General features: G+C 37.7%; 2 protein-coding genes across 2 annotated transcripts in view; one reads left to right on the forward strand and one right to left on the reverse strand.

Annotated features, from left to right (window-relative positions):
• ccdc66 (coiled-coil domain containing 66) overlaps positions 1 to 16,303 on the reverse strand; it is a 114,621-nt gene that overhangs the window by 75,923 nt on the left and 22,395 nt on the right. The gene's annotated exons all lie outside the window — the stretch shown is intronic.
• Positions 1 to 16,303, forward strand: part of ip6k1 (inositol hexakisphosphate kinase 1) — a 75,058-nt gene that overhangs the window by 17,169 nt on the left and 41,586 nt on the right. Inside the window, exon 2 of the mRNA XM_057325561.1 lies at positions 10,035 to 10,446. Coding sequence (XP_057181544.1) covers positions 10,224 to 10,446 — 223 coding nt within the window. The 5' untranslated portion in view covers positions 10,035 to 10,223. The remainder of the gene's footprint in view (positions 1 to 10,034; positions 10,447 to 16,303) is intronic.

Genomic DNA, 16,303 nt, shown 5'->3' on the forward strand with positions numbered 1-16,303 from the left:
ATGTTTGTGAAGGAGCTTTATAATTACATTCGGGAGAGTCTGAGACGGTTGTAAAAGCTGTTAAGTCTCCCACTATCATGCATTATCGGGTTCTTCATTAATCGTCGGACGCGTTTTCCCCATATGACAACGCGAGCTGTGCAGTTTGAACGTCAGGTCCGTGTCCTTCACATAACACGAGCAGTTGAGTCTTCTGCAAACAGCGCGCAGCACAGAGCACCGGAGATATTGCGTGTGGACACTGAAACAGCGCAATGATTGACAGGATGACAGAGACAAGAGCGCAAAAGAACGTTTGTTAATAAAAAATAATTTGAGCGTTCAATGTAAGTGAGTTTGTCTTTGTTTTACTTTAATGATGTTTTCATAAAATGTGAACCACAAACTAAAAATGCTTAAAGCAAGGGGAAAATCGAAAGATTTTTTATTTATTTGCGTTATAATATCTGTTATCCATCTTATTCGTTTTTTCAATAATATTTTAATTATAAATGCACAGTAAAGGTATTTAACATAGGCTAATTTTATTGTTGTGTTTTTATTACATATTAATGAACCACAAACTAAGCATTCATTTTAAAGTAGGCCTAAGTGGGAAAAGAACAAAAAAATACAACGCGAGTATATCATGTGATATGTCTTATTCGTCTTATTCTGATAATAATAAATAATGTTAATAATACTTTTTGTTGAAGGAAAGGGAATAATCTAAATGTATAACTTTAAAGATCAAAATAAGTTTATTTCCTCATCAGCACATCTCTAATGGGCCACAACTCGAAGTTTTATTGTTAAAGGTTTTAAATGTCAAAATTCTAGACTACATAAGTGAAACTCACTTTTCAAAGAATACAATAAATAGCCTTATTTGAAGTCTTATTTAGTTATTATAAGCAAAATATCAATTTAAAAACTGTTTACTGTTATCCGATTAATAAAAAAAAACAATCGTCCAATTATACGGTTATTAAAATAATCGTTAGTTTCTGCCCTAATTTATTGTGAATGTCTGAACATAAACTTTATGTACTTTTACTACTTTTTGCTCCTTTGTTTAATTATTTTTCAGATTGTTATTTATCTTTTCAGAATTGTGTATCTGTTACACTGTGAAGTAGTTGGAAAAGTGTTTCTGTAAAAGAAAACCTTTATGCTTCTGTTATAGATGCAAATCTGATTGTCACAGTCACATGATGTAAAATAGGTCTCCAAAGGTAATATACGTACAACTTGTCTGCGGATTTTTTGTTGTTGTGTGTTTTCTATATTGGGGTGGCCGATGGGGGACGCCAATACTGATCTCGCATACGCCTCAGAAAATGTGCAGTTGCGCCCCTGCGCACGGTAAAGAATCCTTGCGAGAGCGCATTTATGCTCCGTGTGCAAAAACGCAGTCCGCGAGCAGAGGCTTTGACGAGCGCGCGCGCGCGCAATTCTCTCTATGCTCTCGCAACTGCTCGACACTTGCTCGCTCGTCGAGTTGACTTCTGAGACTTTGGAGGCGGGACAATGGCAGACTATTCTGATCATTTGATTGGTCACTTTTAACATGCACTCACCTACAGTCTCCGACCTGTATCTTACCCATTGTACCGACGTCATCATTTGGCATAACACGATACTTTTTTCCGTTTTGAAACTTGGGTTACAGTGTTATGTATGCCCTTGGCTTTGACTCTACATATTTAGCATATTGACAGGAAGTTAAAAATAAATAGTTTGGTATGTTTATTCATAATTGCTTTTGTATTGTTAATAATTTTCATGAAAATGAGAATTAATAAATGGCTACAACAGTATAACTCAAAGCACAATTTATTATAAATTACAATATGATGTACTCTCTAAAATTTAATTTAAATAATTTATTTGTTTTGCTTTATTTGTTTTGAAAATATTAAAACGGGCTATGCCAGTAAACAGATATTAGATAACTCAAATTTAATGACTACAGGAGACATTTAATTATATTATTATAGTATGTTTTAAATAGGTCATACATGACATGTAAGTTTAACTGCTACAGCATAATTTTTGTTGACAGATGTAAGAAATCAAAATGTCACTTGTTAAAATACTAACACATAGCTAAGGCAAGGTAATACACTAATCATACGGTAGTAAGACATGTAATCTGTAGGTGACTGCATGTAAGTGAGTGCATGTTAAAAGTTACCAATCAAATGAGCGGAGACATCTCCAAAGTCTCAGAAGTCAACTCAACGAGCGAGCAAGTGTTGAGCAGTTGCGAGAGCATAGAGAGAATTGGGTTCTTTTCCGCTTGCGGATACTGTTCTGCTCGCTCGCGGAGTTTAAATGCGCCCTCGCGGAGCAGCTTTCCATGCGTGGTTATTATTATGCGCGTTTGGATTCCATGCGTGTGAGTTTTGGGTCTATATAAACTCCATATGCTGGTGTCCACCACCTTTCTGGCAGGTGACTGTGGGCTTGTGCTTCCTGTAACAACAAGGCTGAAGAATGGTTGATAGCAGATGAGAAGCACTGCATCGCGTATTTAAAAATAGGACATAGAGTATCACTAGAGTATCAATTCAGATGTTCAAATTTGATTTAGTTAAAAAAATACGTCATCAACTAGAATTTATCGTTTATATCGCGGGAAGACTAATTCCTATCATGTGGGGAATTTCTACCGGTATATCGCAAACGATATAATATCGCCCATCCCTATTAGAGACGTAATGTTAGGTTACATTGGCATATCAAGCGATATCTAACAAAGCAATAGTGAGGCATAGTACAAATATGTTGTAGGGCTGCAACTAACGATTTTAATTGTTGACTAATCTAACGATTATTTTTTCGATTAGTCGGCTAATCTAACTATTATTTTTTTATTAATCTAATAAAAGATTTTTTGGATTACTTTATTAATCCTTTGGCAAACTTTGCAAATATACAATAAGTTCTAGTATTTTCTTACATTATAAAGCAAATCATACTTTTTACTCCACTACATCTTATAAATAAATATTGTTTTTTTAACATTTTAATCCGTGTTTACATTAAAATCACTATCTTCTTTTAATTAAGTATGAAAGGTTAAAAAAAAGTAGCTCTGTATACCAGTGGCGGAGCCAGAGGGGGGTCCAAGGTGGCACTGAACACACCTGACATCCAATTGGCCACCCTGGGTGCCACCCCAAAATTTGATTCGCTACTTATGTTGATTGACATCTGATTTCACCTTTCGTTGAACAACGCTTTTATTTTGAAGTTCGGGGCCCATGCTTGCACGTGACGTCACCGCACACGAAATTCAAGCGAGTCTAGTTGAGAATGAGAACGAAAAAAGTTGTGCGATGGATTGTACAGTGCGAAATCTGAGATTTATTTTTAAAGACTGACGAAAGAGAGAAAAGAAGCAAATGGACCGCTGCAATTTGCTAAACAAATGGAATATTCAAAAGTACCGCTTGCTTGCTAGCCATTTCAAGTCCGACCCAGCCAGGTACGTTTTTTTCTTGAACCATACCATTATAGTGTTATCTACCTACTTTCTAACGTTACACTTTTAAATGTTGCGTAAATGTAAAGTTTTCCCAGTGTTTTCTAAACTTAGATAAATATAAACAGTGTTGGGAGAGATCCTCTATTTCTTTTAACATTATAAGCAGGTGTACTTCATACAAACTTTAGAAGGAAGAAATAAGTTTTCCTCTTTAGCCTTGGCTTTAGGATTCCTAAACAACTTTTCATTGTGTAAGTTTATGTTAGGCTCCATTAACAGATAATAACATGCATTGTTTACATCAGGGTCGGAAATTAACAGAGGCTTTGGAAAAAAAGGTGAACAAATCTGCTCTCCAAGTTCAAGACAAAAGAGGAAAAATAGTAGCATAATAAAAAACTAGCTATGACAGTCACAATCTAAATAAGATTTAGGTGAAAATTAACGAATGAGGATGACAGCTTCTTTGCTCTGCTACAGCTTTGAGCATTACAGCCAATCAAGTTCAGGGTATGAATATTCTGACCAATCAGAGGCGTTTAAATGATTCACCGGTAGGGATGTAACGATTCACTCAGCTCACGATGCGATGCGATTCACGATTCTGATCTCACGATGCGATTTATTCACAATTTACTCACGATTTATTTTTACAAAATGAGTTGAAACAAATTAGAAATGAACAACATCCCTTGCATTATTTCTTAAATGCTTCACATTTCTTTGTATAATACAAAGTAAAATAATGTTTTATTTCAAATAACAAAACTAAACTGCAATTTTATAACAAATTAATAATAGAAAAAGTCTCTTTAATATAAACAAACTAATATTTTATTATTACGAAAGGGCTTGTTACGTTGTTATGTTTATTCTAGTTTGTAACAATGACACTTTTTTGCATATTCAAAACACAACGTAAAGATAACTTCAAATAAAACTTAACAAGAGAATTCGCCTGTCGTTCATTCTTGCTGTGAACGGATTTGAAATGACAAAGCGGTGTCTTATAACAAATACATTCCCTGAACTTCTCCGTGTGACCTCCACAGCTCTCTCTCCCTAGGCTGGCATTTTTTAAAAAGTGGGGCGCTTCAGTTGGAAACACTTTAAAAACGAGTAAATTTGCATGGTCCTCCACAAAAATATCGCTTGCAAATATATTTTTGGCGACCATTTTAGGCGCAGTCTGGAACCATGTAAATGTAACTCTTAACTGGCTGAGAGACAGTGATTTACAAAACGAGTAAGTCTCCCCAGCTGTCATTGGCTATTGAAATCTTACTTGCAACAAATCTTTCAGAATGCTCCTGATTACATATACTGTAGAGGCATATTCTATGCATTTGTGAGTGTGGTGGGGCTCATGGGTTGTCGATCTGGGACGGGTGAGTAGGCTGGGAGGGAAAAATAAGAGTATGCTCACTACAAAAAAATAGACAACACCACTGTTCTCAGCCACAGTGAAATCGCCCTGAAAAAGAGCGGTACCCCACAGAATATGACTTGACCTGACTGGAAGGCAGAACACAGCTATCGTAACACTGTGGTTGAATGTTTTCGCACTTTGGTGGTGCATCACCCTATCGCCCTAATAAAGAAACTGCCTATGGTTGGAGCTTAACTCTGCCAGATAGTGGCCCTCCAGGAGCAGAGTTTGACACCCCTCTTTTGTAATGCAGTTGTAGCGAGGAAGGCGGGGCAAGAGCCGTGGGGCGGGTAAGGCGGGGCCGGCGGCGTAAGTGGCAACGAGTGTCAGCTGTGCGATCGCCGGTCCCCGCATGCCTCACGGGGGAGCTCGGGAGCATAAGAGGACGAGCGACCGGACCATCGACAGAGAGGACCCGGGCCCGGAAACTGTTAAGTTTGTTTATGTTTGTGTGGCCGGCAGTCGACCGTGAGGTGGCTGCCGGTCCTTTTATTCTTGGATTATTGTTTGTTTATTTTTCATTAAAGTTTATTGTTTAAATGTTCGCCGGTTCCCGCCTCCTTCCTTCCCTACATTGAACTTTGTTACAGCAGTATTTTACGAAGCTGCATGATGTTGCTGCACCAACCTAAATGATAAGGATTGCTCTGATATGTTAGACTTTAGTCTATATTAAAGCTAAAATACCTTAACTCCAGGTCTTCATCCCCTCCCGTCATCTTTGGTCTGAAAATGAGCGACGCCTGGTTGTTCCATCACAGCGGGGCACCAAATCGCTTGCAAAAACCTTTACTCATTTGGTTCCCCTGTGGTGGAATGAACTGCCAGCCTCCACCCGAGCTGCAGCATCCTTCACAACTTTAAAAATAACAGCTCAAAACATACCTGTTCCGCATTTATTTGACTAACCAAAAACTATCTGTCTTGTGTCTAAAAAATTATTGTTGTGCATTCTCTCCTTTGCTTACTCCAGTTTTAATCCTTCAAGTAGCATAGCCTTGTAAACTAATGGTACTGTTTAGCATGTTGACAAAATGTTTATGTGCTCTCCTACTTGTAAGTTGCTTTGGATAAAAGTGTCTGCCAAATGAATAAATGTAAATGTAAATAGAACAAATATACATTTTGTTCAGTTTTTTAACACTGATTTTATTTAAATGTGTGACACTGTTGCTGTTGAGTTTTTATTAGGGTGTTACAATGCAAAGCAAGCACATGACTTTGTGATATGAGCTGTAACCTTGACTCTGGTTTTATTATTGTGTATGACAGCTGAGAACACAATTGTTGTTGTAACTGTGGGTTGGTGTTAACTTGTAACAGTTGTCTTTCTATCTGCTCAATTGAAGCATGAATCCCCTTTTAATTTGCAAAACTAAAAATGATGGCCCAAATATTTAGTATAGTAATTAACATAATCAACCTGCTGTGACAACAGGCATAGAAAAAACATTATGGATTAACAAACACAGGTGCTGTTTATGTCAGAACGTTATTCAAGTTTCAGTCCCTTAAATTATTAAGTAACTGCTTCCTTGTGCCACCAATATTTCTGAGAGCAGTTTTTGACTGACTTAAATTCATCCTCTGCTTTGGACTTATTCAGACCTGCTACACTGTCAGAAAAAAACTGTACCTTTTCTGTCGCTAGGTTGGTAAGGTTCTTTTCTGTACCGTTAGAGGTATACAACACATAATATAATGTTGTACCTATTTGGGTACATTATTGGACCTATTGTGTACCTTTAAAAGTATATAGTTAAATTAGGGCTGTCAAAATTAACGCGTTAATAACACGTTAACGCAAATTCCTTTTAACGGCACTAATTTTATTAACGTGCGATTAACGCAGCACGCATTTTCTGTTTGACCCTTGGCCTTGCCCGTAGTTTGAGAAAGTAAACGATGCAGCAACAAACAGAAATGATGAAATAAATAGGTCTTCTGAACGTAAAATTCATATATAAAACGATGTCTGATGGTTCTGTCGACAAGACTAAAGTGATCTGCATTTATTGTCGATGTAAATTAAGCTATCACCGCAGCACGTCGAGTTTAAAATATCACTTGATGGCGAAGCATACAACTGATGCAGAGAGCTCTCCTCCTCGCGGTACACCACACTAGATTGTTTTCAGCAGAGACGGATGGACAACTCCACAAGCAACAGACTCACCACATCGACAGCTAAATGGGTGGCTACAGCATGTAGGCCAGTTAATGTAGTGGAGGACGAGGGTCTACTTGAAATTATTTGCATCGCATCTAACGATTACACATATGAACTACCTTCGAGAGCCACTGTTACAAGCAAGATTCACGACTCTTACGAAGAGGAGAAAGCGAAAGTCGAGGAGGCGATAAGACACGGTTGCGCTCACCAGAGATTACTGGACTTCCCTCAGTAACCATAGCTACCTGGGGGTCACGGCTCATTATTTTGACACACTGGAAACTACGGTCGTACGCTTTGACCATCATGAAGACAGACGAGAGGCACTATGCTGACGTTTGCGCGGAGCACTTTCTGCAGGTAGCCAGACAGTGGAATATTGAACTCAAAATTAGCCCACTGACCACCGATAGTGCACGCAACATGATTGCCGCGGCCAGGCAGCTTCCGTTCGAGCATATGCCTTGCATTGCACACAGCCTCCACCGAGCTATCACAGTTGCGAAAATGTAAACATGCTTGTGTAAGTAAATAGCTCAGTGCAGAGAAAGAAGTAATGGGAACCTGTGTTTTTCCAGTTTTTTTTTCATGTGTTTAATAGACATGTACAAGTTCTTTGAAAAACATCTATGACCTTTGAAACATGTCTAGTCTTCATGCTCTATGTTGAGTATGGTTTCACTAATAATAAACAATATACATTTGCATAAAGCATCAATATTTGTCCATGCCCATGTTAATTAGAGTATTAAAAACTTGAAAAGTATTCATTTAAGGTACATTTATAACGAATAAAAATGTGCGATTAAGTTGCGATTAATCACGAGTTAACTCATTACAATCGTGCGATTAATCGCGATTAAATATTTTAATCGATTGACAGCCCTAAGTTAAATGTTTTGTACTCATAATTTTTAACTGGTACACAGTAGGTTCTTAGGGTACAATAATGTACCCAAAAAGGTATAAAATTTATATGTTGTATGTATACCCGTAAAAGTAGAAAAGGGTACAACCCCAGCGACAAAAAGGGTACAGTTTTAAACCTTTTTTTTGACAGTGTAAAGAGGTTACTATAAACAAACAAAGCTTTGTGATATACGTAAATGCAATGGAGCTTTAAGAAAACCTGTTGTTTCTCATCATGTCACTCATGTACTGTATGTCTCAAGCAGGTGTCTGGGAATTGTTGAAGCTCATAAAGTCTAAAATGAGATGGCAACTTAAGCTGACAAGGGAATTGACACTCAAAGATGCATAGTAGAGCTTAAGCATAAATGGCCAGAATGCATTTCTGAGTGCTGCAGGATCAATACTTCTATTAAAGGTCTTTTACCCGACTTTGTTCAGCAGAGAATGATCCTGGCAATGGCAGCTAAGCTTTTACAGGACATCAGAGTCATTCTGGCATTTGTGTCAAGACTTCAAAGACAATTTCAATTGAAAGGATTTTCCATGCGTCTCTTTGTAATGGTGGATAAGAGATGAATGTATGTGCCATGGCATGTCTAGAAACATGTGAGGGTTAGACATGAGGATGAGCGTGTTGTTAGACATTGATGCTGCTTTGGGTGTGAGCTGATAACATACATACCAATGTAATAAAAGCTTTGAGATCAGGAGATGCCAACTGACTTTGTCTGGCTGAACGGTTATCTTGCACACACTCTTCAGATGCAGTAACGGAAGGTTATAAATGTCTCTTTGTTTAGGTGGTGTGCAGTTTCACTAATATCAAAAAGGTTGTCACTAAAGTGTCTATAAATATAGCTGCACACAGTGAATAAATTAGTCTAAACCTGGCAGTGGCCTACTGTATATGTTTAACATTTAAAGGACAGAACTTTTAGATTAATCAGTTTACATTTTGCCATCACTGTGGTGTGGTTTCCCCTACTCCCATAAAACTAGTCCTCGATTAAAATAAATATAAGATCTGTCTAAACTGAAAACAGCTTGTACTGACACATCTTAAAATACATGAGTGCGATTGTTTTGTCTCAAAATGCACATAAATAATGTTTGTTTGTAAGGAATATTTGTAAATAAATGTCCTAATTTAAATAAACCGTAGTCCTGGCTTAATCTATTCCCTGTCTGGGAAACCGCCCCTTACTGTATACAGTATGTCTGCCATTCTATCCTGCTGAGATAGCTATGGCATTCAGTATGGTTTTGCCAGAAAACAAACTGAAATATAATTTATTTTAATGAAAGATGTAGTGAAAATCTTCACTCTTGAAACCAAGTCATGAATACGCATTTTAAAACAAAGCATGTTGATAAAATCAATTTTCAAAGAAATTACATTTGGTTTGTTTCTTACCAAATTTTATTGTGATTTTAGAATATACATCACAATTTTCATGGAATTATTGTCATAGAGCTTTAGAACAACACCAGGATAAGTGAAAGAGAGAAAATCCCCTTGAAGGAAGGAATAGTTCACCCAAAAATAAAAATTCTGTCATTATTTACTCACCCTCAGGTTGTATATCTATATAAATGTCTTTGTTCTGTTAAACACAAAGATATTTGTAAGAATGTTAGAAATTTTCAGTTCGGTGACATCATCCACTACCAAAGTAAAGTAGGAGTAAGTTCTGGGGCACCTTTGACTACCATTTAATTTTTCCTACTATGGCAGTCAATGATGTCACAGAATTGAAAATTGCTAAAATTCTTCCAAATATCTTTCTCTGTGTTCATCAGAACAAAGTAATTTGTACAGGTATGAAATGACACGAGGGTGAGCAAATGATGACAGAATTTTCATATTTGGGTGAACTATCACTTTAAAGACATACAGTATGCTATGTTTCATTTCAAGGTATGCTGTTTGCTGCCCTCTCTGTCAGATTCTTTAATGTAATGCACAAAAAAAGTTCTGTCTACTCTTGGAGGTGTTTTTTATATGTTGTTGTTGGAACCTAAATTTAGTCTTTTTCGCTACCTTCTAGGAGGCTGCTCTAAGGATTCTTTCCCGCTCTCTTCAGACCGGGATCTGTTGACAGTTGGGTGTGACCAGCGGACTGGCTCCACCCCCTCCCGGCGGCAGCGTGCGCTCTCAGCCGCCCCCTTGCACCCCTTGCTCGCCTGGCCTGCGCGACCGAGCCCATGCCCCCAGCTCCACGCGGCCCTCCAACGCCATGTGTGTCCCGCACACTATGGAGGCGGGCAAGCACAGCGCCAGCCAGGGGCAGGGCAGCCTTGGTGGGGTTCCCCTGGAGCCGTTCGTTCACCAGGTGGGCGGCCACACCAGCATGATGCGCTATGATGACCATACAGTCTGCAAACCACTCATCACCCGTGAGCAGCGATTTTACGAATCCCTGCCACCCGAAATGAAGGAATTTACCCCTGAGTATAAAGGTAAGTAGGAGACAAAGTCCTCCACTGTCCTCTGATGTCATCTTGGTTTTTGCCTTGATGGTCATTTTCTTTCTGTGGCGCTCTTTTAAGGTTCTGCTTAGGGCTGGGCGATGTGGCAAAAATCTGAACTCAATCATTTTTCCCATATTGATCGATAACTAATTATTTCAATATATAATTTGTTAATGCTGCCAGCTCTGAGAGTATCCGAATAATGACTGAAGCCAAAAGAAACCAGTGGGTTCATTAATTATATTTTGAAAACAGTTTATTAACAAAACAGCCTAACAAATGTTAACTTTTAAGTCACCTAATTTGACATGCACTGTTGCAACACAGAGGTTATTAGACATGTACCAGTTCATTCAATCTCAATTTGACTCGTTTAGTAAGGGGGTATTCGTTATACATTCAAACAATAAAAAGGCTCCGTTACTGCTCACATTCGAACGCTATAAGCCCTTTTCACAATGACGTCACTTAACTTCCGCCTTTTCGCAAAGCAGTGTATCATAACATCTGTCTTGCAACAAACAAGAAGAAGAAGCAGAACTTCCGTTTTGATGTCGCGCTGGAATTTAACAATAGTGAGAAAAAAACTGACAGAACACGTATTCCTACTTATCCTAGCACCTTCGCTAACACAAAAAGAAAAGAAAACACTTACCTTCATAATCAAACAGGTACTGTTCAAAGAAGAATTTGTATCCTTTCTCTAGCTTTGAAATTTGTCTGCAAGACGTTTGTGACAAACAGAGTGGTAGGGCTGTCACGATTATGAAATTTGATTGACGATTAATTGTCTAATAAATCATTGCGATTATGGCGATTAACTGTCTGTTTTGGGGCTTTGGCGATTATGACGATTAATTGTCTGTTTTTGAGCTTTGACATTTAATTCTCATACATTTTTGATTCAGCGATTGAAACGACCATATTGTTCTGAATACAAGACTATGTTTTTTTCTTGGAAATACATCGGAAAAAATTGGGTCATCATATATTTAAGGTTTAGGGTTTTACCTGTCAATATACAACCACCAAATACTTGTAAATTAAGTAAATTGATCAGGTGTGAATTGAAGCCACCATTAAAATGCTATCGGTCATAGAAAAGCTTCTAGTCTGTTTTTTTCTCACTTGCGAGACTACAGTAAAATTTAATGAAATTTTGGTAGACTGGTTTTCACACTGAGATTTGCTTAAATAATATTAAATTGTACTGCAGGTAATTTGTATATGTTTTAGTCTTTTTTTAAGTGATTGTGTTGTGGTGGTACATTTGACAAGTATTACCATGCTTTAGTAACCATATATACACTAAAATATGCAATATGCAGATACACTACAGCTCCCCCTAGTGTCTTCTATAGAGATGTGCGATAATTGCGATGATCCGAAATCATCGCGATGAGGTCAAACAATCGCGATGAGACGATTATTTAATAATCGTGACAGCCCTACAGAGTGGGACAAGGTCCGTGAGGGAACTGCGCGAGGCCGGTGACGCGAGTGATGACGAGCATCTCTCTCGTCCCACTCTGCTTGTCACAACGTTGTACATCTAGCCGTATTTGTGGCAGATGTACAAGGGACTTGGTAAACTCCATTCTGAGGCGCTAGCGGAAGTAACTTCTTCTTGAGTTTTACTGGCGGTTGGCAAACCAGCTTATGTGCATTACCGCCACCTTATGAACTGGAGTGCTAGCGGAAGTAACGATACACTGCTTCGCTATGGCAAGTCATTTTGTCATTTAACCCTTGACGTTTACTAGTATCTATTTTTAGGCTACTAGTACTTATTGTTTAGTTACTAGTAACTATTCCATTAGATACTAGTACTTATTCATTAGATACTAGTACCTTAATATTAAGATACTAGTGCTTATTTATTAGATACTAGTACTTATTCATTAGATACTAGTACTTAATCATTAGATACTAGTACTTATTCATTAGATACTAGTAACTTTTCAGATCAAAGATATCCCGAGCTTAATAGGCACTAGTAGTTTTGTAATGTAAGTGTATGCTCAGTATGCAAATACCATGATGAATATTAATGAAGCAATGTAATACAACAGGAAATCAGAAAGTAAAATACAAATTAAAGTTCATAAAACAAAGAACATATGGCTTATAGACATGATCGTGATTCCAACAGATATTTCACTTTCTTCATGTGACGCGCTGCAGGCTGCAAGTCACGTTGTAAACACATACAAACAAAACAAACTGCATAAAACCTTCACTGTACAGATCAGACTAGCCTGACTTTATAACTGTAAAAAGAAGACCTGTGTCGGCGCAGCCCAGTGTATAAAGAAGACACGTGTGTCGGCGCAGCTCGCGTTATATAAAGACGCGCCTCACTTTTAAACTCTTTTATTGAATGAAACATCAGAATAACTATGGAGCTCGCGCTACATGAAGAGGACGCGCAGTTTGCGCAGCCCCGCTGACTTTATAACTGTATGAAGAAGACGCGTGTGTCTGCGCAGCTCGCGTTATATAGAGACACGCCCCACTTTATAACTCTTTATTGAATATAACATCAGAATAACTGTGGAGCTCGCGCTGTATAAGATGATGCGCAGACCTGCATGACTTCATAACTGTATAAAGAAGACGCGTGTCTGCGCAGCTCGCTTTGTATAAAGAAGACGCGTCTCACTTTATAACTCTTTTATTGAATATAACATCAGAATAACTGTGGAGCTTGCGCTGTATAAAGAGGACACGCAGTTTACGCAGACCCGCCTGACTTTATCTGTATGAAGACGCGTGTCTGCGCAGCTCGCATTGTATAAAGAAGACGCGCCTCACTTTATAACTCTTTTATAGAATATAACATCAGAATAAGAATGCAATCGCCTCACAACTGTGAAGCTCGCGCTGTGTAAAGAAGTTGTTTTTCTACACAGCTCGTGCCAGACGCGCCTCAGTTTATAACGCCCAACCCTAAAAGAACATGAAAATGTGACAACAATGTGGTTCAGACTTTTACTATGAGGACACCACGATGTATAAAAAGCTGAACACACACACACCACAATGTATAAAAACCTGAACGTGCGCATACACACGTACACACACACACACAGTAGAATATGTGTACACTTAATCTACCATGTCTCATACACGTTTTTAATAAAAGATAATTATTATATTAATATAAGCTTTTTAACTGATAATAAAATTTTATTTCTGAAACGAAAATATATATGTTTGTAATTAATTTTGAGATTAACAAAATTTGAATCGTTTTTATATCACGTTTTTATTAATAAATATACATTTCTACTTCAATTTGAGGCGGTAATAATTGCTCAATAGGCCCCTATACTATTTATTCAAACATATATTAAATAATGAAGACTTATTGAGGCAAAATACAAAAATTGAATATTTAGCTAAATCTAATCTAATGAGATACAGACATCCGTGCTAAAATAAAATATAGAGACGTTATAGAAATTCTACTGGATTTAATGGTTACAATGAGAATTTTATCGATTGTGATGGAAATTATAATGGTCTCTGTGGGTCTCTATTAGAGATGGAACAATCATCGTTTTAATGGTTAACCACATTGGAAATTTCCAAAAGTTAATATTACCATGTCATTTTTAAATAATTAAACCATACCAGATTACATTTTGAAACCAGATCCATGTGGAAAGTCATTGGCCCAGTCAGAAACAAATACACCACCCTTAAGACCACCACACCGATGTCTCTCTTCTAAAGGGCCACTAAAGGACAACCTACCTCACTTGACAAGATGGTGACAGTTTGTTATGCTCTTTGTAATATTTGGCTATCCGCTGTCCCCACAGAATAGACAGATGGTAGTTGTTTACCACAATGTAACATGGATGAATGTTCCATTTTACAGTAATAATTTATGTCATATTTATGACTTTTTCCATGTTTGAATCCTATGATTTGTTTAAATACTACTCTGAACTACAACGCAGAACCAATTATTATATATAGTTATTTTCTGTGTAATCTATGTTATTTTAATATGTATGTTTCAGTGTTGTCAGATGAATTTGTACACAAATACATAACCATAAGGATAAAAAACATAGGTTCTGAGTACTCTGAATTTATTTCTGAATTTTGTTTATTTTTTCATTTTCTGAATATGTACTACAGACAAAGATAATGCTTCATTTTTACTTAAACATCATCTTTAACATACAGTACATGTATAAGAGACATTTGGCAGATTTGTCATCTCAGTAAAATGGGTCACAAAGTAAGTTGCAAACACAGTAAGAGATTAGTTTTGACAGCTATTGTTTGACATGTGACATTGTTCTTTTTGTATCATCAAACGGGATGCCCTGTATAAATTGTTCTTGACAATCACAGTATGTTACCTCTGCTACACACATTTGGGCTTTCACTCGATGCATGTAACTGTGATTTAGCTTTAGGCTCATTACACCTTCCTCAGTGACAGAACCTTGAGTCTTCCTCAGACAGAACCTTGACTCTTCTACACATTCATGTAGGGTGCGGTCTTTTGCATTGAAAGGACACTTAATCTATAACACCATCTGGTGATCCACCGATCCATGGCACCTCTGGGTTACTTATAAATCCAGATGCTGCAATGTGGAGGTCTGCTTGGAGGTGCTGCATCGCTCTCAGGTACGACTCTCTGGCAGTGTCCTCATTATTTAGACCCCATCTGATTAAAACAACCCAAAAGATAGACATTTTATTTTAAATATTTTGGAGTACAATTCCTAGTTTTAAATCATTCCTATACTTATATTAGGCATATTAAAAGTAATTTAACTATTAAAATAGCTATAATTATCACAAATACGTGCTCTGGTGTGAGATGCAGCTTCTCAAAGGTCTCGGCACCCTCCTCCAGCAGTGCGGGCAAATCCATTTCAAGCCTGGGGCTTGCATAAAGAGTGCTCAGAGGTGTTGGCAGACCCAGTAGTACAGTCTTGGACATGTATCTGATGGAATGGCCTTCGATGACTGACAGGATTGCACTTTTTTGGGGCTCTGCTTCTTGGCCTTCACTTTGGAGCTGTTTACAACAGAACGTTAACTCATCAGCAGATGTGCAGTTTTATGTGCTGCAAATTGTCTTGAGTTGCAACAATGTGCCATCGCCACTGTCCGTTCCTCCAGCACCACTATCCATGGACATATTGCTTTTGTGTTCAGAGCCTAGGAATGATTGACCTGTTAAGTGAAAAATGTAATATATTGAATAATTGCTTTGACTTGTTAAACGTAATAGCTAATGAGCCTGTTCAAATATCTAACGATATGACAATTTAACTTGTGGGCTTTTCTGTTGTTTTGATCATTAGAAAAGGCAAATGGCCATCATCAGCTGAGTTTGCATTCAATTGTCGATTATAAGAAAGTGAATTAACACGTTATTTGTATTGAATATATGGTTGAAGGAAACATGTTAATTTGCATTTAAATTCGCGTTTGTTGCAATTTCTTAACTCTATTATCCAAAACTGATCTCGCATACCCCTCGGAAAATGTGCTGTTGCGCCCCAGGTTGGATATAAACCCAATCGATATGAAACGTCACACACCTGGTTCAAAAACAATTAAACACAACTAACATTAAGTCTAACGTTAGTTGACTTCGATCTAGAGTAACAGTTACTAATGTTAGCTTCCCGGCATGTTAGCCTTTTAGCTGATAACTCGCTCACGTTAGCTAGCATGACAACAATAACACTCAAAATAACATGTTTGATCATCGTTGTTTATTCACTTACCTGTCCTGTTTTCACAAATAGATGTTTTGTCTCCAGATACCACATATTGGTGTGGTTCACGTGGTATGGCGATAGCG

This window comes from Triplophysa rosa, linkage group LG25, assembly GCF_024868665.1.
Source record: "Triplophysa rosa linkage group LG25, Trosa_1v2, whole genome shotgun sequence".
In the NCBI taxonomy this organism is placed as follows: domain Eukaryota; kingdom Metazoa; phylum Chordata; class Actinopteri; order Cypriniformes; family Nemacheilidae; genus Triplophysa; species Triplophysa rosa.